General features: G+C 44.3%; 2 protein-coding genes across 5 annotated transcripts in view; both read right to left on the bottom strand.

Annotated features, from left to right (window-relative positions):
- Positions 1–11,969: 11,969 nt before the first annotated feature.
- TMEM217B (transmembrane protein 217B) overlaps positions 11,970–27,341 on the bottom strand; it is a 45,427-nt gene continuing 30,055 nt past the window's right edge. The window contains exons 1-2 of one of the 3 annotated variants that reach the window (XM_073884936.1): positions 14,853–14,921; positions 11,970–13,016 (exon numbers count right to left, since the gene is read on the bottom strand). In XM_073884936.1, the coding sequence (XP_073741037.1) occupies positions 12,435–12,989 (555 nt within the window). In that variant the 5' untranslated portion in view covers positions 12,990–13,016; positions 14,853–14,921 and the 3' untranslated portion in view covers positions 11,970–12,434. Of the gene's footprint in view, positions 13,020–14,852; positions 14,922–27,341 lie in introns of those variants that run through there. The other 2 variants (XM_073884934.1, XM_073884935.1) reach the window with 2 other exon arrangements.
- The window catches only part of TMEM217 (transmembrane protein 217), a 34,367-nt gene continuing 30,042 nt past the window's right edge, over positions 23,017–27,341 (bottom strand). Inside the window, exon 2 of one of the 2 annotated variants that reach the window (XM_025862501.2) lies at positions 23,017–24,180. In XM_025862501.2, the coding sequence (XP_025718286.1) occupies positions 23,501–24,079 (579 nt within the window). In that variant the 5' untranslated portion in view covers positions 24,080–24,180 and the 3' untranslated portion in view covers positions 23,017–23,500. Of the gene's footprint in view, positions 24,184–27,341 lie in introns of both variants that reach the window. The other variant, XM_073884933.1, reaches the window with a different exon arrangement.

Below are 27,341 nucleotides of genomic sequence, written 5' to 3'. Positions count from 1 at the left end.
GCTCCACCGCCTGAGCCAGCCAGGTGCCCCAAGGGAAATAGTCTTATCCTCATGTTATAAGTGTTTAGGATGACAAGACTTAAGTGGCAGAGATAAGACTAGTGCCAGGACTTTACCCTTCTGTTCTAGGACTTGTCCACTACAAGTGGGTTTTGGTTTCAGTTACCACTAAGTGTCATTATTCAAGCCCACCCAACTGAATTTTGAAATCTTTATATTTCCAGTCATCTAGATTCTCAGCTGAGGAGGTCATTTGTTTCTGCAGTGATTGACTTTTTTTTATTTTATTTTATTTTATTTTATTTTATTTTATTTTATTTTATTTAAGATTTTATTTATTTCTTTGTCAGAGAGAGTGAGCGAGAGCACAATCAGGGAGAGCGGCAGGCAGAGGGAGAAGCAGGCTCCCCGCGGAGCAGGGAGCCCAACGCGGGACTCAATCCCAGGATCCCGGGATCATGACCTGAGCCGAAGGCTGACACTTCACCAGCTGAGCCACCCAGGCACCCCGCCTAAGCACTTTCTTACTTTCTGCCACCACAAGATGCTCCAGGCTCATCTGGGGCTTTCCCTTCCCAGTCCTGGAATCAACCACTGCTCCGAGGAACCTTGGTTTCTTTCCCTGAAGAAAGGTATTTAAAACCCAGTCTGGGCCTTGGATGTGCTCCATTGTGACTGGGGCGTCAACAGCTTCTTACAGGGGTCAGAGCTTGGCAACACACAGACGCAGACTCATCCGCGCGTGGGCACGGAGCCATACTTAACTTCTGTGCCTATCTATGATGCCACTTAAGGAGGTTTTCAGGACGGTCGTTCCTGTCTTTACAATCCAGTATATGGTAGGTTTACAACAAATATTTTCTGATTTGAATTGAGTTAATTAGAGAATAATGTGATGCAGAAAAATGTTTGAAGATTGAAAGAGAGAGAGCAAGGGTAAATGAATCTTTGTCGACTGGCGACATTGAAGGGGCCTAGTCTGGGGGCGCCTGTTTGGCTCAGTGGGTAGAGCATGTGACTCTTGATCTCAAGGTCATGAGTTCAAGCCCCACCTTGGTTGTAGAGCTAACTTAAAAAAAAAAAAAAAAAAACAACAAAGTCTAAAGGGGCCCAGTCTTGGATAAAGAGATCAGAGTTCAAGGACCAGCCCTTGCCACTTAGCTCCAGGACCTTGAATCAGTTACCTAACCCCTAGGGGCCTAAGTTTCCCTATCAGTTAGAAGAGGGAGTAAGTGGGCTAAGTGATCCTTAAGATTCTTTTCAGCTTGGGAACACAAACTTACCACATTTCTCACTTGCTTAAAACAGCTTTTAAGGACGGGCAATTTCTCTCTCTTTCTCTCTCTCTCTCACCACAATCCATAGTAATGAGTATAATATACAATATGGCCTGGGGTGTGTGTGTGTAAACACATATACCTATATGAACACATGCATACATGCATATACACACATTTGTGCACTAGGGATTGGTCTGAGATAATGTAATATAAATGTTAGCGTGCCTTAAATAAGGTAGATGTTAACTTCTCTTTCATGTAACTTGACTCCTCTTTTATAGTCTGGGGGTGTTGTGCTTTTCAAGGCCTTAACACAGTCAATGCAGAACTTCTAACTCTGGGCCCAAGGTGACTGCTCCAGTTCCTACCATCATGTCTGTATCCCAGCCAGTGGGAAAAGGGAAAGATACAAAGAAGTCAATTCTTTTAAGGAGCATGCTGCATTGGCCAGAACTTACTAACATGGCCACACCTGACAGCAAAAGAGGCTGGAAAACGTAGTCTGGGCAAGCAAGTGTCAATACTTGGGGATCCGATATTAAAATTCAAAGAGGAGAATGGATTGATGGAAAGCTTGCAGTATCTGCTACCCTGTATATAACTGAAACAACATTTTCACAAAACGGTACTTACTCTTTTTAAACATTTTTTAAAATGCCCCCTTTATTTATTTATTTTTTTAAGTAAACTCTATCCCCAACATGGGGCTCAAATTCACGACCCCAAGGCCCAGAGTTGCATGCTCTCCTAACCGAGGCAACCAGGCAACCCTAAAATGGTGCTTACTTTTTTAAACATTTTTTTGGTACTTATTCTTTTTATTTCTATTTTTAGAGAGAGAGAGGAGTGGGGAGAGAGGCAGAGGGAGAGGGAGAGAGAGAATCTTAAGCAGGCTTCACACCCAGTGTGGAGCCCGGACACAGGGCTCGATCTCACCACCCTGAGATCGTGACCTGAGCCAAAACCAAAAGTCGGACGCTTCACCGACTGAGCCACCCAGGCGCTCCTGGTACTTACTCTTAATACCAAAAGTATTGTATCTATTTATTCTTGTCTATTCCATTCAATTTTCTTTTCATTTTTAACAATACTGGTCTTGACCTACTAAATCGATTTCACATCCTCAAATGGGTTACAACCCTCATTGTGAACAACACTTCCCCGGGGCACAAAAGCACAAACCCCTTGGCACAGCGCGGTGGTCTCAAGACATGGCTGCCCCTCCCTCTGCAGCCTCCCTTCTAGCAGCTGCTGCTAGCACTGTGGCAGCCCAGCTGAGCTCCCACACCCTCAGACACATCTTCATGTTCCCCACCTCCTTGTCTTTGCACTTGCTGTTCCCTCCGTCTGGGATGCCTTCTGCCCTTCCCTCAATCTGCGCCCACGCCAACCCCACCCAAACTATCAGCCTGGCAAACCTTCATCATTGTTCAAAGCCCCACTCGTATGTCCCCTCCTCTAAGAAGCCTTTTCTTACCCGGAAGTCCCCTGCAGGGTTGATACACCCCTTGGGCTATCTCTGCTTCCCCCTACTTGGAAGCCCGTCTTATCCCACATCACAATGTTCTTAGCTGTCAGCTTCCCCTCCTACCTAGGAGCCCGTGAAGGGCAGGAAGACAGGTGTCCTTCACCTTTCTACACCTAGCACGCTTCTCAAGGACCAGCACAAAATCCAGGTCCGATGCACATTTGCCGAATTGACAGAAGATGCAAGATTTCTTTCAAAGGAGGGGAAGCCTGCCCTGATCCTCTCAGGCTGAATGACTTCTGTCTTCGCTTTGCTCCCCTGACACTTTCATGGAGCCTCACACATTGCCTGGATGTTATTAGCTGCAGAGGCTCTGGAGCCAGGTTGCCTGGGTTCAAATCCTGGCAGTGCACTCGACGAGGAACTCTGGAAGAGTGGCTTACCCTTCCCAGGCTTTAGTTTTCTCATCTGTAAGAGGGGAAAACAATAGGACTTATTTCACAGCATCGTTATAAGACCTAAGTTAGTTCATGCATTTGGAGGGGTGCCTAGGAGACCCTCACCCAGCATTTGGTATTTGTTCTGTCTGCATTTCTCCTTACTAGACTCTTGGCACCTGGAGGGAAGCTTTGCATCTCCCTTGGTGCTTTCTGTACAGGCTTGGTTATAGTAACACCCCGTAAGTGTTGACTTTAATTGGCAAGTCACCTGGAAATTCAGAGCAGTATCATTTCCATATCTGGTTAGCCTGTGGGAATTGTAATAAAAAGACAGGTCAGTGAACATCTAGCCACGTATAACCTACTCAGGCAAAGACAGCCAGAGGAAACCAAGCCTGTCACATCTACTCACATTTTTTTTTTTAAAGCAATTCAACAAGCATGGCAGACAAAAGGAAACTTGTGGACTTGTTTATTAAGACTGCCAACAATTGGGCACCTGGGTGGCTCGGTCGGTTAAGTGTCTGCCTTCGGCTCAGGTCATGATCCCAGGGTCCTGGGATCGAGTCCAGCGTCGGGCTCCCTGCTCAGCGGGGAGCCTGCTTCTCCCTCTCCCTCTCCCCCTGCTTGTGCTTTCGCTCTCTCAAATAAATAAAAATCTTAAAAAAAAAAAAAGACTGCCAACAATTCTTTGACCAAGTTTGAACCACCCTGAGGTAGTGAGGGGACATGTTTTGTTACAAGCAAGGAGCTGGCTCTGCGCTAGGAGACAGGAGGCAGGATCAGATGGGCACTTGTCTGTTTAATGGAGGGATCTCCCACAGGTGAGTGCTGGGTCTCCCAAACCCCCAGATCACTCAGGACCACTACAGGCATTTGAGGCAGAAAGGGATTGCATATAAGGAATTGGTTCCTTCACAGTCTGTGGACGGGCACAAGAGGTTTGGTGCTGGGCCTCTGGGGTAACCCGTGGCATCACCCTGCCAAACCACTTGCCAAGGGATCAGCTGCTGCTGCCCCCCTCAGGAAGGTGGGATCAGGAGGCTACCCTTGAACCTGTTGATTTCCAGAAAACATCACATATGCAACCCAGGGACCGGGAGGTTCCAGCAGACAGCAAAGCTAGTGACCAAACACTGGAAGGTGGCTGCTTAGAAACAGGGTTGGTTACTCCACAGTCTTGTTGGCCGGCAGCAAAATCAAAGGCAACAGGAACGTGGCCTCTGCCTCCCTCCTTTTATTAATTAATTAACCAATTAATCAATTAATTAATGAAATTTGAGTATAGTTGGCACACAATGTTATATTCGTTTCAGGTGTACAATACAGCGATTCAACACATTTTCTATTATGCTATGCTCACCATGAGTGGAGCTACCCTCCATCACCATACATTGCTCTGACAATATCATTGATTATCTTCCTTGTTCTGTGCCCTTTTCTACCCATGACTTATCATTCCACAACTGCAAGCCTGTACCTCCCACTCCCCTTCACCCCTTTGTCCATCCCACTATCACTTTGGCCCTCTTCTACCTTCCCAAGACCACACTCCGTGTCCAGGCTCCAGGACTGCAGCAGCAAGGGAGTCTGGAACATCAGGTTTGGGGGTTCCACTCTGAAGGCACATCGGAGCAGTTGAAAGGAATACAAGACCAGTTGAGCCACCATATCCCTCCAGGCCCTCATGCACTATGCTCCAGTCACTGGCCTCTGACTGGTCTTTGAAGGCATGAACCTTGTTCCCCCTGCTTAGAACTTTGCATTTGCTGTTCCCTGTGGTTGGAATGTCCTTCCCACAGATCTTCCCAGTCCTGTTAAACATCGCCTCTCCAGAAGGACATTCCTTGTCCAAAGGCCTCCTACATGCCCCTCTCCACTGGGTCTCGGCGCTGTTCCGGAGACAATCACAAGAGGCAGCAATTACTAGGACTGGTGAAATCTCACTATCTGGGTTGAAGGGCTATTTTAATACCTTGTTTCATTTTCTTAGTACCCATCACTAGCTGAAATTATTATTATTATTATTTCAAGATTTTTTTTAAGTAATCTCTGAGATCAAGAGTCATATACTCTTCTGGCTGAGCCAGCTAGGCACCCCTGAAATTATTGTATATACTTACACGTTCACTTGCTTATCACTTGTCTTCCCTCCTTAGAAGTTTCATGAGAGCAAGAACTTTGTTTTCTTCTCCCCTGAAGCTCCAACATCTAGAACAGGGCCTGATGTGCAGCATGTGCTTAGTAAACATTTGTTGAATGAACCACTGAGAATAGAGATAACATAACACTTTGCACTCACCTCCATTACCTGATTTATCATATCATGTCCTAATTACTTCCTCACATGTTCCCCTTCTTGATTCAGGGCTTAGGACTGCATCTCCTTTTTAATTTTTGCCTCAATTCTTGGCACAACGCCCAGCATACAGTTGGCAAACCATGCGTTTTGATGAATGAATAAAAGAAGAAAGAAAGAGAGAGAGAGAGAGAAAGCATGAATGCACATGTTTAGGGAGCATAAGTGTGTTTCAGGATGTCCGAGGGTGGGGAAGGAGAGTGGTTATTGTACAAAGGTGATACAATGATAAATAAAATCGTCTCAATTAGGGGCATCTGGGTGGCTCAGTTGGTTGAGCATCTGACTCAGGCTGTGATCACAGGGTCGTGGGATTGAGCCCCTTGGTGGGCTCCGAGCTCAGTGGGGAGGCTGCTTGAAGATTCTCTCCCTCTGCCCCTCCCCCCGCCCCTACTCTCTCGCTCTCAAATAAATAAATAAATAAATCTTTTAAAAAAATCATCTCAGTTCAGAAAATGCAAGAGATCCTCAGATCAGAGGGTGAAGCAAGTGGGGTCGGGCCAAGGTCAGCTTGGCTGGCAGGAGCCTAGCCTGGGCTGAGGAAGGAAGATGGAAAGCACTGGAGATGCTTGGCTAGGAGTCGCAAACTGTTTACTTGCAGAACTGAGAGGACTTCTATTTTTTTTTTTAAGATTTTTTTATTTATTTGAGAGAGAGAATGAGAGACAGAGAGCACATGAGAGGGAGGAGGGTCAGAGGGAGAAGCAGACTCTCCGCTGAGCAGGGAGCCCGATGCAGGACTCGATCCCGGGACTCCAGGACCACGACCTGAGCCGAAGGCAGTCACCCAACCAACCGAGCCACCCAAACGCCCTAAAACTGAGAGGACTTCTAGTTGCTTGGGCACTTTTTACAACTGCTTTCTCCCAATCCCCCTGAAAGGGATCATTTGTTTCCCTTAAAACTCTGAGAAGCAGGATGGCTCAAATTCCAGTCTCCACATCATTCATAGACTATGTCTTGTCAGTGTTACACTGTTGGGGCAAGAGAAAAACCAAACATCCCCTTTTGTTTTATTTTATATTTGTTTATTTATAAAAGATCTTATGTATGTATGTATGTATGTATTTAAAGATTTTATTTTTAAATAATCTCTATACCCCACTTGAACTCACAAACCTGAGATCAAGACTCACATGCTCCACTGACTGAGCCAGCCAGGCGCCCCCAAACAACTTTTACAGAAGATGCCGTCTGGTGTCGCCCCTTTTGGGATGTATTTCTGAAGAGGAAAGGCAGCCTTGATAGGAGGCAGAAGCAACTTTTAGAAAAGCATAAAGCCTGAGCATTTTTTTAAACCTTTTTATATCTTTATTTTTATTTTTTATTTTATTTTTTAAAGTAATCTCTACACCCAACTTGGGGCCTGAACTCACAACCCCAAGATCAAGAGTTGCATGCTCCGCCAACTCAGCCAGCCAGGCACCCCAAACCTTTTTTTTTTTTTTTAAGATTTTATTTATTTATTTATTTGAGAGAGAGAATGAGAGAGAGAGAGAGCATGAGAGGGCGTAGGGTCAGAGGGAGAAGCAGACTCCCCGCCGAGCAGGGAGCCCCATATGGGACTCAATCCCGGGACTCCAGGATCATGACCTGAGCCGAAGGCAGTCGCTTAACCAACTGAGTCACCCAGGTGCCCCGCCCCAAACCTTTTTATATCTTTAATGTGTAAGTTTTTTCTGGGGCACCTGGGTGGCTCAGTTGGTTAAGCATTCAACTCTTGATTTCTGCTCAGGTCATGATCTCAGGGTTGTGAGATCGAACCCCTAAATGGGCTCCATGCTGGGGGTGGAGCCTGCGGAAGATTCTCTCTTTCCTTCTCCCTCTGCCCCTCCCATCCCCCTCTAAAAAGAAATGTAAGTTATTTCTGACAATCACCAGATAATTGTTTGACTCAGCCTTTTACATATACACAAACACACAGACAACATGTCATAAACACAGATACGTAAATATGCACACACACAAACCGCAACATATACAAACACACCCGAACATTCACATACACAAACACAGATACACAAGCATACACAGTCACATGCAGAAACACATACACGGAAAGCCCTTGTTTGTGAAAATTAATATGGTCAGAAGGCATTTGTAAAACCTACGTCCAGGGGAGAAAATCATAATTCATTTAGGAAAAAAAAAAGTAAGCATTTTTTAATTTTTACTTTATTTATTTATTTATTTTTAAAGATTTTATTTATTTATTTGAGAGAGAGAGAGACAGAGGCAGAGCATGAGCAGGGGCGAGGAGACAGAGGGAGAGGGAGAAGCAGGCTCCCCGCTGAGCAGGGAGCCTGATGTGGGGCTCGATCCCAGGACCCTGAGATCGTGACCTGAGCTGAAGGCAGAGGCTTCACCGACTGAGCCACCCGGGTGTCCCCGTGAGCATCTTTTAAAAGTTTTATTTATTTAAGTAATCTCTATATCCCATGTAGGGTTCGAACTCACAACCCCAAGATCAAGAGTCACACACTCCTCTGACTGAGCCAGCCAGGTGCCCATATTTAACCATTTAAACAAGCTCCTATTTTACTAACAACTGGTGAGGGGGTGGCAGGGAAGGGAAAGGACGCTGGGGAGGGTTTCACTGAGCAGCTTACCCACGTGAAAGGCTGTCTCAAGAGTCAGGGGCTGGCTCTCAGAGGCCTTTATTAACCTCTTATTGGGTGGGCCAGTGGATTGGAAAAACCAGCAAAGCATCAGGCCATGGGTGGAGACTGGTGGTTGGGAGAGACCAAAGAAAGGGAAAAGAGAGGGGCTTTGAGGGACGCCTGGGTGGCTCAGTCGGTTAAGCGTCTGCCTTCAGCTCAGGTCATGATCCCAGAGTCCTGGGATTGAGCCCCGCATCGGGCTCCCTGCTCAGCGGGAAGCCTGCTTCTCCCTCCACCTCTGCCCATACCCCCTGCTCTCTCTCTGTCAAATAAATAAATAAAATCTTAAAAAAGAGAGAGAGAGAGAGAGGGCTTCGAGGGCTGATGATAGTAGCAATTGATGTGGGCAGTTCTGGGAGAAAGGAGGCAGGGGGAATGGGGACTTAAGCCCTGAGAAGAAAGAAGTAAAATAGATAGAAACATTTGACACATCTTGAAACCGGTGGGGAGAAGTGAGCCCAGAATGAAGTCTGTCCTCAAGACGTGGCTGCTAGGAGAAACTTGGAGTTATAGGTGATAACAGTGAGGCGGGGAAGATGTTTAGAAATATTTAGTGGTTGTGTGCTTAAGAGCAAACACCTTCCGGGAGCAGCCAACAGAGGTCGTGGGAAAAGGGGAGACCCTCTTCTCTCTGGGGAAGTTTGTGTCTGCTTGCTTCCTCTTGACACTATCCTCCCCCACACAGATCCGCTTCCTTCACCCTGAGGTAGCTCTGCTATCCCAGGGGTATCTGCACCTTCTCAGGCTGCCACCCTTCTGTTTCCTCTCCTCTCTTCTCACGGCTCTTTCGGCTACAGCTTAAATGTCTCTTCCTCCAGGAAGACTTCCCTGGCTCTCCATTCTTCAAGAGTTAGGACTCCTCCTATGGCTCCTAGTGCTTCCCTCAGCACCCATCATATGGGTCCAAAAGGCCCTGAGTGACTCAGCCCTCCTTAGGCTGGGAGCTTTTTGAAAAGCAGGCTGTCTTACTTTCTAGGATACCCTCCAGTTCCTATCTCAGGGCCTGCGACACAGCAGACACTCAGCAAACCTAGTGAAGCAAGGGAGGATGGAAGTCCAGAGATCTTCATGGCCCTGGGGGGGAGGGCGTGGCGGTGACGGCTCTCAGAACATGCCCTTCCCAGGGACACCTGCACTGTTTGGGAAAGGCTTGTTTTAGGCTTGGTGAGGTTGAGCTGCAAGATGAGGTATTTCTAGTGTCAGCAGCTGGTGCAAAGGAAAAGAGGGAAGGAGGGGAGGGTTAAGGAAGCTGAAATTGTATCCTTTGTGAATATTTCCCACCTGTAACTTTCCACAGACTCCAGAGTGAGTGAAAGAAGAAAGGAGGCTGAAGAGCTGTAGGACATTGCCTGTGTCCACCATAATGACCAGGTGGAGCACGGGCGACAGTCGCTCATTCTATTCTGCCGAGGGTCCGTGTCCATTCATTCCACGATTATTGAGCGAGCGCATGCTATGTGCCAGGTGTTGTTCTAGGTGCTGGGAAAACAGCAATGAATAAAATATGGTGCTTATATTTTGGGGGGTAGAGGAGGTAACTATGTATAGTAAGTCAGGTGATAATATGTGTTATGAAAAAAATAAAGCAGGCAAAGTGGGTTACAGAGGGAGGGAGTGGGGAGGGGCTGGGTTCATAGAGGTTGGTAGGGAGAGCCTCTCCCATGAATTTTGAGCAGATATGTGAAAGAAGCAAGAGAGGAAGCGAGGGGATACCTGGAGTGAGAACATTCCAGACTGAAGGAAAAACAGGCGCAAAGGCCCTGAGGCGGGCATATGCTGGCTGTGGGGGAGGAACTGCCGGGGAGGCCAGTTTGGCTGGAGCAGAGGGAGGGAGGAGAGCAGTCAGAAGGGAGATCAAAGGGATGACAGGGAGCATTTCCAATGTCTGGAGGTCAGGGAGATGAGAAGGGCCAATGAGGCAGGTGGCAAATGGAGAGTGATGGGCCCTGGTGTCCCAAGACCAAAAGAGAGAGCGCTGTTTGCAGGTCAGGGAGGTCAAAAGCCATGGAGCAGTCTGGCACTCTAGAGAAAGCTGAGTTCAGGACTGGGCAATGTGGAGACCACCTTACCAAGAGCTGACTCGGTGGAGTGGAGCACTGGGTTCTAGAGAGAACGGGAAGCTGGGATGGGGAGGCCGACAGACAGACAATACTTTGAGGAGTCCTAGTGTAGAGGGGCGCACAGCCTTGTATCTGATCATCTGAAGCTTCCCGGCGTCAGGTAACTCTTAGCTGAGCTGATTCTTGGAACTCTGCTTCCCTCTCCATCTCTTCTCTACACCGGTCTCTGGTCTCCCAACCTCCCCACCAGTACCCCAGCTGAGAAGGGGGATTAGAGCCTGAAGTCAGCCCATGTTTTATTTTTTGTTTCTGGTACCAGTCAAGGCATGCCTTGTGAGACTAGGGCGGGGACGCATACTGTTGGTCCTCAGTCATCACCTTGAGGCTCCCTAAATCCCTCATCAGCCACCCCTAGAGGATCTGGTTGGGAAGGCAAACAGCGCTAAGCAAAAGCTTATTGCTGACTGACATCTGGTGGTCATTTTAGGAACTGGCCCGGGTCCAAATCTGGGACTTGCAGGGTGGTGCGAAGAGTTGAATGAATTGTTAGAATAGCAACAGGCGCTTATCTAGTGTTTGGTAAAAGTGGGCTACTGTCATTATGCTCGCGGTTTGGAGGAGTGTGGTTAAAATAAATGTGTCCCTTGACTTCACTTCCAACAGTTTTTGAATGAAAAGGAAATATCCTAAACGGAGGTCCCTCTTTTTTTTTTTTTTTATCTTGGTAAAGATAAGAGCGCTTCAGGGAACCAAGTAGGATATTGTGTATACAGTCAGATGATCTAGATTCAAATCCTGCTTTTGCTACTGTGTGACCTCAATCAAATCACTTAAGTGCCCCGAGTCTCCGTTTCACCAAGCCATAAAATGGGAGCATTAGAATTAAAACGACATCAGGTAGTGAATATCAAGAGCTCTCAGTAAAAGATGCTCTCCTTTAGTTAATAGTAGATGGTATCATCTCTCAACATGTATACACAATATCCTACTTGGTTCCCTGAAGCGCTCTTATCTTTACCAAGATAAAAAAAAAAAAAAAGAGGGACCTCCGTTTAGGATATTTCCTTTTCATTCAAAAACTGTTGGAAGTGAAGTCAAGGGACTCCTTGTTTGCTCTAACGTAGTGGTTTTCAGGGCACCTGGCTGGCTCCGTTGGAAGAGAGTGCGAATCTTGATCTCAGGGTCATGGGATCTAGCCCCACATTCGGTGGAGAGATTACTAAAAAATAATGAATAAACTTAAAAAATAAATAAAATAGTGGTTCTCAACTGGAGGCAATTCTGTCCTCCCAGGGAACAGTTAGCAACGTCTGGAGATATTTTTGGTTGTCACAAGGGTGAGGGGGTGCTCCTGGCGTCCAGTGGGTAGAGGTCACAGATGCTGCTAAACATCCTCTAATGCAGGGAACAGCCCCTACAGGACAGAGTTATCCCATCCAAAATGTCAATAGTCCTTAAACTGAAAAAAATCCTGGAGCTTTCTTAAACCTGGATCTTCTTGCCATGTTATGGACCAATAGGACCATACCTATTGGAAAAGTATGAGAGTGCAGAGTGATATATGAAACTGGAAAGGGATTCCTTGTACAATTATACGCAGGAACAAAATGAGGCTCCAGATGACTGTGCTCTCCAATATGGTAGCCATGAGCCAGCCACATGTGGCTACTGAAATTGAAATCACTTAAAATGGAAAAAAAGTTTTTTATTGATCCCTGGGTTGTAATAGCCACCTTCCAAGTGTTCTGTAGCTATAGGTGACTAGTGGACAGCACAGATGCAGAACATTTTCACCGGCACAGAAAGTTCTACAGGACAAGCATTGCTCCACAAGGGCTCAGCAGAACCAGGCATTGGTGGGACAATCCCCAAAAGAAAAAATGAGAAACTAAGGATTTCCGGGGGCGGGGGGTGATCATGAGAAGTAACAGCATACACCCATGAGCTGATTAAGTAAGAACAAAGGAGGTATATAATAAAAGGCGAAAACAGGTCACAAACACATGCATAGTAACTGATCCAGGCAACCCACCCTCCCCCAAGAATACTCTTCAGTGCATAGAACTCAAGAACCCTAAGAAGGTAAGCAGAATCAACAGAAGGCAGGCTAGGGAGAAGGGGAACTATTGCTGGGGAGCACCTCTCTTTCTCGTCTTCCTGGCATGGTTCAGTTTGACCTGTGGTACAACGTTCCCATCCCAACAGGGGGCCACGAATCGACCGTACTGATGGAGGAATGCCCACGGCGGCCTATTTTACTTAAGATCTTGGGGTCCTTGTAAAGGATGTAGGTATGCTTGGTGAGGAAAGGCAGACAGAGGAAGTGCAAGAGCATACGGGAGATTTGGAAGATCAAGTACAGGTAACTCAGCTCCTTGAACTGCTCTTTGATGATCCCGTTGATGAGCACGACCATGGAGAAACTGATGAGCTCATAGGCGATGATCCACATGCCGTAGCACAACAGCCCCACGTACTTGTTCCAGTGGATGCAGTAGAGAAGCAACAGGCTGAACATGATGGTGATGGTGGATAAGACAATGCTGATGCTCTTCTTGTGGGTCATCACCCAAGACACTACCTCAGATTTGGTTTCCTTGTAGATGTTGACTTTGTCCTCATAGCCAATGGCTGTAATGTGGTTCAGGTCAAAGATGAGGAACTGGATGGTGTTGAGGACAGAGAAGATGCCCACCACAAGGCAGAACGTCCTGTTGTTCATTTTATACGTGTTTTACCACAGCATCCGCTGCAGGGAAAAAAAAAATGGAGATGCATCACAAGATGGTAGAGTTAGCCCTTGACAAATTCCTCGAGCCACTGCTGTAAATGGGAGAGCTAAGAGTAAATTGGTATATGGATAGGCAAGGGGCCCAGGTTCAAGGGTTCAAGGGACATGGCGTCTGGCCCCGGCTCTGACCTAATGAACTATAGGTGACCACGTCATTGGCAAGTGAGGACCTCATTGGCCCAGGACTCTCCTTAGGTAGCTCCCAGCTCTGCTATTTCAGGGGCAGCTGTGCTTTAAAGTGGCAAAAAGTGTGTTTCTGTTGGTGCCTGGCTGGTGGGAATTAGGAAGCTCCTATATCTAGAATGATGATGGAGTCAGTTCTGGATTCTTCTCTGGGATATTTGTCTCTCTGAAGTCAGAAAACTAGCATGGGGGCGCCTGGGTGGCTCAGTGGTTAAGCATCTGCCTTCGGCTCGGGTCATGATCCCAGGGTCCCGGGATCGAGCCCCACATCGGGCTCCCTGCTCAGCGGGGAGTCTGCTTCTCCCTCTCCCACTGCCCCTGCTTGTGTTCCCTCTCTCGCTGTGTCTCTCTCTGCCAAATAAATAAATGAAATCTTTTTTTTTTGTTAAGAAAACTAGCATGGCTCCTCAAGGGCCATCCCTGCATTTTTTTTTTTTATTTTGTCAGTAGCAATTGTTTTACTGTGGCAAAATATACATAACATAAATTTGTACCATTTTAGTCCAGTGGCATTAAGTACCTTCACACTGTTGTGCAACCATCCCCACCAACCATCTCCAGATTTTTTTATATTCCCCAAGAAGAACATCCTGTACCTATCAAATGCTAACTCCCCGCGCCCCTCCCCCCAGCCCTTGTTCACCACCATTCTACCTTCTGTCTCCACAAATTTCACTACTCTCGGTACCTCATCTAAGTGCAGTCATACAGTATTTGTCCTGTTGTGCCCAGCTTCTTTCATTTAGCATAATATTTTTCAAGTTCATCCCAAATAACTCTTTGAAAGATTTATTTACTTATGGGGGGGTGCCCAAGTGGGGGGAGGGGCAGAGGGAAAGACTCTTTGAGCAGACTCCCCGCTGAGTGCAGAGCCTGACACAGGGCTCCATCCCACGACCCCTGAGATCAGCACCTGAGCCAAACCCAACAATAGGACGCTTAACGGACTGAGACACCCAGGCTGTCCCCAATATCCTTATACCTCACTCCCCACTATCGTTGCAACTCTGTGTGACTCCAGAGTTCAGTCCTTGATACACAGACCTCTTGCTGCACTTCAGGCTCTGGTGGCTCCCAGGTCGGGGGAGGGGGAAGGGAAGAAGCCGTGAGTTGGCTGGCAGAGAGCTGCATTGAACCTCCCCTGTTCCCACCAAGCAAACCGCACTGTGTCCCTGCTCCCAGAGCACCTTCCAGAGCAGCCACATTCCACGGTATACTCTCCTGCACCACTCAAAAAGAGGGCCCCAAACCACACAGGCTTATTCCTTGGTTTAAGACTGTTTTGCAGATTTCAAGCCATTGTATTTACAAATCCCATTGGCTCTTTGTTCTTGCTGCCCCAGCCTTGGTTTTAGCCTTTAATGCCACCCTCCTGGTCACTGTAAAAACTGCCTCACTTCTGTTTCTGCCTCCAGCCATGTTCCTCTGGTGCATTCTAGTCACTCAGCATTCACTCAGCAGACATCTACTGAGCATTGACTATGTGCTGGGTACTGAGCGTGGTACTAGAAATGCACAGAGAAACGTCCTGGTGAGGAAGCTAGACAAAAACAACAAAAAAAGCAAATAAAGTGTTTTTAACTTTTTTTTTTTAAGGAAAAGAACATTTACAATGCATTGTGATAAATGCCGTGGAGCAGGTGGTCCAATGCCCTCAAGATGTAGCAAGATCTAATCCAGAATCACTATCTTGTACACCTGAAACTAATAGAACACTATGTTAATTAAGTGGAATTAAATGACAAACTTAAAAAAAAAAGATCTGATCCAGAATGAGAATCAGGAGGCTTTCTGGTGGAGGCAATCATTAAGTTTGTGTCTTAGAGGATGTGGCCAATAACTGGGTAGAAAAGGGAGGGACTTCACCTCTGGCAAAGTGGACAATACCCAGGTAGGCACAGGGACAGGCAAAAGCCATGTGGGAAACAGCAAATTTGGTGTGGCTTGAGCCGAGGGGTGGGCTACAGGGGATGGCAGGGGCCAGAAAAGAAAGGGAACTTACCTGCCATTTGGAAGTTTCTCTGGAAGGCAATGAGAGACCTGGAAGGGTCTTACGGATGTGTGTGTGACGATCTGATTTGTGTTTTAGAAAAATCTTTCTTTGCTAGTTTGGGGACCATGGGTCAGAAAGGAGGCTGGAATGGAGGTAGGCAGAGCAGTTGAGAGACTTAAAGGAAATGGTGAAGCAAGCCAACATGAGGTGTTGGGGGGTTGCGTTTGGGGCCTGGGGTTGTGCAAGGAGTCTGGGATGAGCACCTGGGTAAAGGTTGGCCCATTCAATGAGATGCGGAGCACACTTAGGATGGGGGTGGGAAAGATGAGGAGGAGGTAGGTTTGTGTTCCCCTGGGACATCCAAATAGACGTGTCTATTATGAAGTCACCTCCATCAACCTGGAACTCAGAAAGAAATCTGAGCGTTTCTGAAATACAGCTTTGCTGGATACAGGATTCTTGGTTAACAGTGTTTGGGAGGGGGGAATATTTTGAATATGTTATCTCACCACCATCTGGCCTCCATTGTTTCTGCTGAGAAATCAGCTGCTAATCTTACTGGGATTCCCTTATAAGCGTTGAGTCATTTTTCTCTTGCTGCTTTCAAGATGTTCTCCTTATCTTTGACTTGAGCATTTACTATGCAGTGTCTGTGATCTCTTTGAATTTATCCTAATTGGAATTCTTTGAGCTTCCTGGGTGTGTAGGTTAGTGTTTTTCAATAAATTTGAGAAGTTTTCAGGCATTATTTCTTTAAATATTTTTTTCTGTTCTTTTCTCTCTCTTTTTTTAGAGAGAGAGAGAGAGCGTGCGCATGCGTCCATGAGCACGAGAGCGGGGGGGGGGGGGGGGGAGGGGCAGAGGAAGAGAGAGAATCTTAAGTAGATTCCACACTGAGCACAGAGCCCAATGTGGGGTCTGATTCCTTGACCCAGAGATCATGACCTGAGCCGAAACCAAGAGTTGGACACTTAACTGACTGTGCCACCCAGGTGTCCCGAGAGAGAGAATCTTAAGCGGGCTCCATGCCCATTGTGGACCCTGATGCGGGCCTCCATCTCATTACCCATGGATCATGACCTGAATTGAAATTAAGAGTCAGTCACTTAACACTGCTGAGCCACCCAGGCACCCCTCTCCTGCCCTTCTAATACCACCATTATGCATATGTTGGTTGGTATGATTCTCACATTTTTCTGAGGCTCTGCTTATTTTTCTTCACATTTTTTCTCTCTGTTCTTCAGATTGCATAATCTCTAGCAGCTATGTTCAGGTTCACTAATTTTTTCTTCTGTCAGTTAAAATCTACTCCTGAACCTCTCTAGAGAATTTTTTCACTTCAGTTATTGTACTTTTCAACTCCAGAATTTCTGTTTGGTTCTTTTTCTTTTTTTAAGATTATTTATTTATTTATTTATTCGTCAGAGAGAGAGAGAGAGAGAGAGAGAGACCGAGCACAAGCAGGGGGAGCAGCTGGCAGAGGGAGAAGCAGTCTCCCTGCTCAGCAGGGACTTGATCCCAGGACCCTGGGATCATGATCTGAGCCTAAGGCAGACACTTAACTGACTGAGCCACCCAGAAGTCTCCATTTGGTTCTTTTTTATAACTTTTATCTCTTTTATTGATATTTGTTGATATTCTCTATTTGATGTGACATTGCCATCATATTTTTCCTTTACTCCTTTAATCATGGTTTTCTTTAGTTCTTTAAACATATTTATAATGGCTACTTTGAAGACTTTTTCTGTTAAATCTGATATCTTGTCACTCTCACAGGGAATTTCTGTTCCCTGATTTTTTTTTCTGATATATGAGTCAAACTTTCCTGTTTCTTTACTTGTCTTATATTCTTTCATTTTTGTTAGAAACTGGACATTTTGGACAATATATTATAGCCATTCTAGGTGAGGGAACACCTGCCACCCTCCACTAGGCTTGTTATTTGCATCTTGTTTAGTGACAGGCTGGATTATTTTGGTAAATGATATTCTTCTCCCTTGCACCTCAACACCCCAAAAGGTGAAGCTTTTTTTTTTTAAAGTAATCTCTACACCCAACGTGGGACTCAGACTTAAACCCCAAGATCAAGAGTCACATGCTCTACTGACTGAGCCAGCCAGGTGCCCCATGGTGTGAAGCTTCTGATGCTGCTTGTCAGGGAGGTGCAGCTTAGGGTGTGCCCACAGTCACTCTAGGATGGAGTGGTTTTGGAAGAACTCTTTCCCTCTTTTCTTAATCATACCTCAGCTGTTAAGGTTTACTAATCACTGGCCGATTGCTCCATTGTTTTCAATAATGCCCTAGGACATAAATTGCTCTACAGCTGAATCCAATCAAATTCAGGCTCCTTTGAAGGAATAGTTTCAGAAGTCAGTGTTTGATATTTTTTCTGACCCCAGGAGGGTTTCTCCTAGTTATTTCTTTCTCCAGTTCTCTACTGAAAACTAGCTAGCCTACAGTTTAACCTGTATCTTCATTGGATTTACACATCTCCTACCAAGTGCCTTTTGCCACAGTCTTTACTGTTTTATTTATTTATTTATTTATTTATTTATTTATTTATTTATTTATTTATTTATTTATTTATATTTGACAGAGAGAGACAGCGAGAGAGGGAACACAAGCAGGGGGAGTGGGAAAGGGAGAAGTAGGCTTCCCGTGGAGTAGGGAGCCCATGTGGGGCTCGATCCCAGGACCCTGGGATCAACGATCCGAGCTGAAGGCAGACACCCAGTGACTGAACCACCCAGGCGCCCCGTCTTTACTGTTTTAAAGAGTGTCTTTAGTTTTAAACCTCTCCATGCTCTGTTGTAAATGAATCCAGTTCCTTTGGGAAGAGATTATGAAAAATCTGTTTTATGGCTTACTTCTCCCCTGTCCCAGACAAAATCTTTGAGCCACAGCTCTGGAACTGCGAGTGGGGACAATTATGTGCTTCTGTCTTAGTGACATTCCTGCATTAGATGCTGAGTGCTCTGTTCAGGAGGGAAGAGATCTGGATAAACAAACTGTGGTATACACATACAATGGAATATTACTCAGCCTTAAAAAGGAAGAAAATTCTGACCCATGCTACAACATGGATGAACCTTCAGGAAATTATGCTAAGTGAAATAAGCCAGTCAAAAAAGGACAAAGGTTGTTTGATTCCCCTTACATGAGATAGCTAGAGTAGTCAAGTCATAGAGACAGAAAGTAGAATGTTGGTTGCCAGGGGCTGGTGGGAGAGAGGATGGGGAGCTATTGCTTAATGGTTATAGAGTTTCAGTTTTGCAAGATAAAAAGAGTGCTGGAGATCTGTTGCACAACAATGTGAATGGACATAACATTATTTAACTCTACACTTAAAAATGGTTATGATGGTAAATTTTATGTTATGTGTATTTTACTACAATTTAAAAAATTAAAATTATTTAAATCTTAAGAAATGAAAACGTAAAAATCTTTTCCAGGTATAGAAAAGACGAAAGAATCATCAACAGATCTGCACTACAAAAAAATGTTAAAGGAAGTCCTGGCGGAAGAAAAATGATACCTGTAGAAATCTGGATCTATACAAAGGAACGAATAACCCTGGGAATGGTAACAATATGGGTAAATATAAAAATGAAAATAAAGATCTTTTCCTTGTTATTTAAAGCTCCTTGAAAGACAATTTAAGCAAAGATAATAACTATATGGTGAGGTTTTAAAACTAAAATGTATAATGATAAGCACAAATAAGAGAGGAAAACTGGAAGTATAGTTATAAGGTTCTTATACTATATGTGAAGAGGCTTTGTATCACTGAAGGTAGACTGTGGTAAGTTAAAGCTCTTTACCATAAACTCTTAAACAACCACTAAAATGCACAACAAAGAATTACACATAGATATAAGTTGGCAAAGGAGATAAAATGAAGCCATAGAAACATCAAATTAATCCAAAAGAAGGTTAAAAAAAAAGAGGAAAAAGAAACAGAGAATAGATGGGACAAAAATAAAACAAATAACAAGATGGCCACTAAATGTAAAAGATCTGAATACTCCAACAAAAAAGTAGAGGTTGTTAGATTGGATTAAAAAGGAAGACCCGGGGATACCTGGCTGGCTCAGTCAGTAGAGTATGCAAACCATCCCCCCTTTTTTAAAAGATTTTATTTATTTATTTGACGGAGAGAGAGAAAGATCACAAGTAGTCAGAGCAGCAGGCAGAGGGAGAGGGAGAAGCAGGCTCCCCGCTGAGCAAGGAGCCCAATGCAGGGCTCAATCCCAGGAGCCTGGGATGATGACCTGAGCCCAAGCCAGATGCTTGATGGACTGAGCCACAAAGGCACCCTGAGTATGCAACTCTTGATTGCAGGGCTGTGAGTTCGAGGCCATGTTGCAATTAGAGTTTACTTTAAAAAAAGCTAAAAAAATAAATAAATAAAAAGAAATACCCAACTACATACTGCCTATAGTTAGCATACTTTATATATAAAGACATAAACTGGCTGAAAAAAAAAAGAGGTGGGAAAAGATATACTATGTCAATACAAATCAAAAGAATACTGGAGTGGCTGCTTTAATATCAAATAAAGAAAATTTCAGGGCAAAGAATAATCTCAGCGATAAAGAAGGTCATTTCATAATGATAAAAGGGTCGATTCATCAGAAGGATATAACAATTCTAAACATTTATATACCACTAATAGAGCTTCAAAATATATGAGGCAAAAACTGATAGAATTATAAAGAGAATTAGACAAATCCATAATTATAATCAGAGATTTCAATACATCTCTTTCAGTAATTAATAGAACAAGTAGACAGAAAGTTAGAAAAGATATTAAAAGATTTGAACAATATTATCAACCAACTTGATCTAATTGACATTTGGAGAACATTGCACCCGACAATAGCAGAATAAATATTCTTTCCAGGAGCACATGGAACATTTATCAAGATAGAACATATTCTGGGCCATAAAACTATTTTCAATAAATTTAAAATTATTCAAATCATAAATGTATGTTCTCTTATACTGAAATTAAGTTAGAAATAATTAACAGAAAACTTTCTGGAAAATCCTCAAATATTGAAACAAAGTAGCACATTTATAAATAACCCATAGATCAAAGAAAAAAATCAAAAGGAAACTAGAAAATATTTTTAACTGACTAAAAATGAAATACAGCATAAAAAATTTGTGTGAAGGGCGCCTGGGTGGCTCAGTTGGTTAAGCAACTGCCTTCGGCTCAGGTCATGATCCTGGAGTCCCGGGATCGAGTCCCGCATCGGGCTCCCTGCTCGGCAGGGAGTCTGCTTCTCCCTCTGACCCTCTTCCCTCTCGTGCTCTCTATCTCTCATTCTCTCTCTCTCAAATAAATAAATAAAATCTTTAAAAAAAAAAATTTGTGTGAAGCCATTAAGGTAGCACTTGGGGGAAATTTTATAGTACCAAGTGCCTGTCTTAGAAAATAAGTAAGGTCTTCAATTAATGACCTCAGCTTCTACTTTAAGAAAAGTATAAAAAGAAGAAAAAATTAAATTCAAACTAAGTAGAAGAAGGAAAAGAATAAAGATCACAGTGGAAATCAATGAGACATAAGACATAAGGAAGAGATAAAAATCAATGAAACCAAAAGCTGGTGTCATTAAAAACTTAAAACCTCTAGTCAGGCTGATCAGAAAAAGAAAAAGAGAAAAAAATTAACAATATCAGGAATGAGAGCAGTGACTTCACTGCATATTCCACAGATGTTAAAAGGATAATAGGGAATATTATGAACAGCTTTATGGCAATAAACTTGACAACTTAGACAAAACGGGCAAATTAAAAGACACAAACTAGGGGCACCTGGGTGACTCAGTCAATTAAGCGTCTGCCTTTGGCTCAGGTCGTGATCCCAGGGTCCTGGGATGGAGCCCCGTGTTGCCCTCCCTGCTCAGCGGGGAGTCTGCTTCTCCCTCTGCCCCTCCCCTGACTGGTGCTCTCTCTCTGTCAAATAAATATAATCTTAAAAAAAAAGAAAGACGCAAACTTCTAAAGCTTACTCAAGAAGAAATAGATAACCCCAGTAATCCTTATATCTTTTTTTTTTAATTGAATTTGTAGTTTAATACCTCCCACAAAGAAAATTCCAGGTCCAGATGACTTCACTGCTGAATCCCACCAAGCATTTAAGGAAGAAATAAATATCAATTGTACATAAACTCTTAAAGAAAATTGAAAAGGAAGAAATACTCCTTTCTAAGAAGTAAGCATTACTCTGATACCAGAATCTGATGAAGACATAAGAAAACTACAGACAAATATCCCCTATGAACACAGATTCAAAAATTCTAAACAAAATTGAACAAATCTAATTCCACAATACATAAAAAAGATTATACAGCATGACCAAGTAGAGTTTATTCCAGGAATGTTCATGTTTGGTTTATTTATTTTTTATTTTTTAAAGGCTTTTTTTTTTTAAGATTTAATTTATATATTTGACAGAGAGCACAAGCATGGGGACCGGCAGGGAGAGGGAGAAGCAGGCTCCCCACTGAGCAGAGAGCCCGACGTGGGGCCCAATCCCAGAACCCCGGGATCATGACCTGAGCCAAAGGCAGACGCTTCACCAACTGAGCCACCCAGGCGTCCCTGAATCTTTTTTTTTTTTTTTAAGATTTTATTTATTTATTTTAGAGAGAGAGAGGGCACGTGTGTGTGAGCCGGGGAAGGAGCAGAGAGAGAGGTAAAAGCAGACTCCGTGCTGAGCACACGGAGGCTGACAGGCGAGGGAGGCTTGATCCTATGACCCTGAGATCATGACCTGAGCCGAAATCAAGAGTCAGACGCTTAACAGACTGAGCCATGTACTGACCCCACAACATGGATGAATCTTAAAGGTATTAGTCTGAGTGAAAGAATCCAGACCAAAAAAGAGTGCATACTATATGATTCCATCTTTGTAAAATTCTAGAAAATGCAAACTAATATATAATGACAGCAAATCAGTGCCCTTGAGATGGTGGGGGGGGTGTGCAAGAAGGGGAGGGGGCAGGTATTAAGAGGAAACTTTTGGGGGAGATATGTTTAGGAATTCAGTTGTGATGATTTTACTGGGATATACTTACATCAAAACTTATCAAATTATATATTTTAAACATATGCAATTTACTATATGTTAATTATACCTCAAAAAAGCTATTAAATAAAGAAACACTTAACATAATGCCTAATGGGGCGCCTGGGTGGCTCAGTCGGTAGAGCGTCGGGTCATGGTCTCAGGGTCCTGGGATTGAGCCCCGCATCAGGCTCCCTGCTCAGCGGGGACCCTGCTTCTCCCTCCCACTCTGCCCCCCTTGTGCTTGCTCTCTCTCTCTCTCTCTCTCTCTCTCTCACACACACATAAGTGGATAAAATCTCAAAAAGATATGCCTAATGTTTGAAGTAGAAATTTGCTCAATTTGTCTTCCATCCTGGCTCAAACTTCTTCTGACAGTTTCTGAAACTGAATGCAAAGTGATGTTTGTTGATCTATGGTAATGTGTGGTCTTGTGCTGTCTTATATGACTGGCTTATTAAGTCATCAACAGTGATTTCGTTTCTTCCACTAAACTGCAAAATCCTCAAGGTCAGACCTTGTACCTTGTACTTTTTTGTATCCTCCCATGAAGTCTAGCATAGTGACAGACATAGAAAAGTTTAACACATACCTTTTGGTGAACCAAGTGCATTTTGCGCTCTCTGACAAATCTGGGGGAGGGGGAACTCAAGACAGAAAATGAAGGATGATTTTCTCTATTTTTTTATTCTTCTACTTATCTGGAATATAGCATAGAGGACAGAGGGAGAAAGACCATGGCACAAACCTACCCCAAGGCACCACCTGTACCCCTCATACCATAGCTACCTGAGCTATAGATACAGATCTGCCTGTCCCAGGGTTGAATTAGAGAGCTGTGGGTGGAAAGCTGATGTGAAGACAAGCACCAAGGTGAAAGGATTGCTGCAAGTCAGCTTCGTTTCATTCCCTTGCTGTCTTTATGTTGACCTCTAAGGTGGTGCTGATTGACAAAGGAAGGAGGAACTCAAGGAGCGCTTGAAATAGAACCATTGTCCTTTTACCAAACGCCTTCAGTGAGCAGGTGGTCCCAGTTGTGATTATAATGTCATTTCTCTCCACGTTCCCTCCCAAAAGGTGGCAGTAGGGGCTCTATAGCCGAACAGATCAGCAAAAGTGAAAGAGATGGAGCTACAACTACCATCAGAACCTGGGATTTTTGCCTGTGAAGGGGAGAGACAAGGGTAAACATTATCCACTATAGTGGCGGGTAAAGTTGATGATCTTTGATTTCCTTCGTGGGAACTCTCCATTGCCTGTAGAAATACGTCTGTTGTAGGAGATTATATTGCCCTGGGTTTGACTTTTATAGATTATGTGGGCATAGGAGATGATATAGAACATCCAGAAACAGTGCATGAATATACGGGACAGCAAGCCAAACCAGCGCACGACCCTGACCTCTTCAATGACAGAGTCATTGTTGGTAAGGATTTGAACTACAATGTTTACAATTTCATAGAAAATGATCCAGATGATGTAGATCACCAAGCCCCGGTATATTTGGGCATATACCGAGTATAGGAGGAAGCAGCTGATGATGATGGTAATGAAAGACAGGAAGAAGACAACATTGGAAGTCCAGCAGATGATGAACTGCTTTACCAGGACACCTGCGCTCTTGGTCTGTACGTAATTCTCAATGCAGTCGTTGCTCTTTATGTACTTCTGTTCGAAGATGAGGTACATGTTGGTGGCCATGATGGTGAAGACCCCTGATAACACGGTGCCCATCCTGGCAGTCATCCCAAACCAGTGCTGCTGTCTCATGCTAGAGACCTCCTGTGAAGACAAACAGGATGCAGGACAATCCTGGTTCCTGCCAATGTGGTAAATGATCAGGGTTTCTGCTCCCTGCACCAAGATCCACCCTGGGAAACCAATAGAGAGAGATATGGAAACCAGGAAATAACAGCTTTGGGAAGACATTAGACTCTAAAATCACCTGGGAGTGGGAGTGGGGAGGAGGGAGGATGCAGTCTGGGGCTGGTGGCCAGGAGCAGATAAATGAGAGAAGTGGTTCCCAGCCCTGGCTTCGAACTCGAATCACTGCAAGTACCCATGCTCAGGCTCCACCCCCGACCAATGAGAGCATTCTCTCAGTTCGACCTAGAGATCGGTATTTTTCAAAACTTTCTAGTGATTTCCATACGTAGCCCCTCTTGGAAAACCCGGAGTAGAAAAGGTAATTTAATTATGCTCTTATCTTTCCCGGCATTGCCTTAGGCAACCATTCCTGCCCCTGAAGGGGGGAAATTGGCCGCACTTGCCAGACCTTGAGGGCAGGTGTCTCAGGAGAAAAATCAGCAGTACAATAGCCTGGCTGGTGTGAGGAGTTGATGAAAACAGGTGGGCACCAATAGGCTTTCAGCAATCGCTCCTACACTACATATCAAAACTTAAAGAATACAAAGAAAGGTGTACTTGAAGGGAAATTTACAGCCTCAAGGATGGAATAGCCTAATAATAGAAAAGAAAAAGCAATAATGAGCTGTGTGTTCAGCTAAAACATTTAAGGAAAAAAACCAACACAACAATAAGAACAACAAAAAATAGGAGAAAAAAATAAATAGAAGGGCAGAAATCATTGAAAAGGAAAGTAGAGGATTTCTGATTGGGTTACTGGGGTCAACCTGCTGCTTAAAACAACTAAAAATGCTGGATAAAATAGTTTTTAAATATTCTTAAAAGCACAGAAGAGCTGGCAAAGTACGAGGTAGGAAGCCAGTCTCGAGGAGTTCAGAAATGGGGAGAGGTAAGCAAGCATGGGAGGCAATTTTGCGCTGAGGATATTTACCAATCTGAGCAAACTCTGTAGGTTAAGGGTGAATGAAGTCAAAGCTCAGGGTTTACCAAGGTGGGGAATCTATTAGAAAGCTTTCCTTGTGGGCGCCTGGGTGGCTCAGTCGTTAAGGGTCTGCCTTCGGCTCAGGTCATGGTCCCCGGGTCCTGGGATCGAGCCCCACATCGGGCTCCCTGCTCAGCGGGAAGCCTGCTTCTCCCTCTCCCACTCCCCCTGCTTGTGTTCCCTCTCTCTCTGTGTCTCTTCGTCAAATAAATAAATAAAATCTTAAAAAAAAAGCCTTCCTTTTATTAGTTATGGCTCCCCAAAGGGCTGTCATTAAAGGTGAATCAGAAGTAAACCTGACCCACATCTTTCTCTTAAGAGACTCCAGGAAAGAGAACTTAGTACGACGCTGAACATAAGGGGAGAAACTCTCCTCGGGACTTTGTAACCGTAGCTAGACTTTTTGTCGATTTGTAGCCCAAATTATATGAAGTATTCAAAAAAGCTTATAAGGGGCACCTGGGTGGCTCTGTTGGTTAAGGGTCTGACTCTTGGTTTCTGCTCAGGGTCGTGGGATCCAGCCCCCTGTGGGACTCCCTGCTCACCACAGAGTCTGCTTGTTCCTTTCCCTCACCCTCTGCCACTTGCGCTCTCTCTCTCTCTCTCTCTCTCTCTCTCTCTCTCTCTTAAATAAATAAATAAATAAAATCTAAAAAAAAAAACCCTTTAAGTTACAAATCTAGTTTAAAGTAGTCCTGAACTGGAATTATCTCTAAGTTCCTGGCAGAAACAAACTCAAATCTTCTCTGGAGGAATGCATCTTTGTGCTGGTCCTCAAAGAATCTCCATCAGTACATCTTCAGGGACAATGACTACTACACAGTAAAGAAGAACCTAGCACACAAGGAACAAGGCATTGCAAATGAGAACCAGCAGAAATAACAGAAGAAACAGAACTGCAAAAATATGAAATTATGAAACAATTATAGTTACTACATTTTTTGCATTAAAATTTTAATTTTATTTTTGATTACGGTAAAATACACATAAAATGTACCATCTTAACCATTTTTTGAGTTTACTTATTTATTTATTTTAGTAATCTCTACTCCCAATGCAGGGCCTGAACTCATGACCCAGAGATCAAGAGTTGCATGCTCTTTCCTGGTGCCCCACATCTTAACCATTTTTTAATTTTTAATTTTTAATTTTTTAAAAAGATTTTATCCATTTATTTGAGAGAGAGAGAATGAGAGATAGAGAGCACAAGAGGGAAGAGGGTCAGAGGGAGAAGCAGACTCCCTGCCGAGCAGGGAGCCCGATGTGAGACTCGATCCCGGGACTCCAGGATCATGACCTGAGCCGAAGGCAGTCACTTAACCAACTGAGCCACCCAGGTGCCCTTAACCATTTTTTAAAAAAGATTTATTTATTTATTCTAGAGAGAGAGAGAGAGCCCAAGCAGGGGCGGGGTAGCACAGAGGGAGAGGTGGGGAGAGAGAGAGAAGCATACTGCCCACTGAGCGTGGAGCCTGATGCTGGGCTTGATCCCATGACCCCAAGACCATGACCTGAGCCCAAATCAAGAGTCAGATGCTTAACCGACTGAGCTACCCAGGTGCCCTTAACCATTTTTAAGTGTACAGTTCAACAGTGTTAACTATATTCACATTGTCATGCGGCCAATCTCTAGAACTTTTTCATTTTGCAAAACTGAAACTCTCTCCCCATTAAACAACTCCCTATATCCCCTCTCCCACAACCTCTGGCAACCATAATTCTACTTTATTTTCCTTTTTTTTTAAAAAAAGATTTTATTTTTTTATTTGACAGAGAGAGAGAGACAGCGAGAGAGGGAGCACAAGCAGGAGGAGTGGGAGATGGAGAAGCAGGCTTCTCGCCGAGCAGGGAGCCCGATGCAGGGCTCGATCCCAGGACCCTGGGATCATGACCTGAGCCGAAGGCAGATGCTTAATGACTGAGCCACCCAGATGCCCCTACTTTATTTTCCTTTTAAGTAGGCTCCACACCCAACGTGGGGCTTGAACTCATGACCCTGAGATTGAGAGTCGCATGCTTTGGGGCACCTGGGTGGCTCAGTTGGTTAAGCATCTGCCTTCAGCTCATTCTCCCGCTCTGGCTCAAATAAATAAATAAAATCTTAAAAAAAAAGTTACATGCTTTACTGACTGAGCCAGCCAAGTACCCCATCTACTTTTTGTTTCTGTGAATTTTACTACTCTG

The sequence above is a fragment of the Callorhinus ursinus genome, unplaced genomic scaffold, assembly GCF_003265705.2.
Source record: "Callorhinus ursinus isolate GAN/ISIS: 27379988/994484 unplaced genomic scaffold, GSC_fseal_2.0 scaffold59, whole genome shotgun sequence".
In the NCBI taxonomy this organism is placed as follows: Eukaryota; Metazoa; Chordata; class Mammalia; order Carnivora; family Otariidae; genus Callorhinus; species Callorhinus ursinus.
This window is presented reverse-complemented; position numbering and strand designations above follow the sequence as displayed.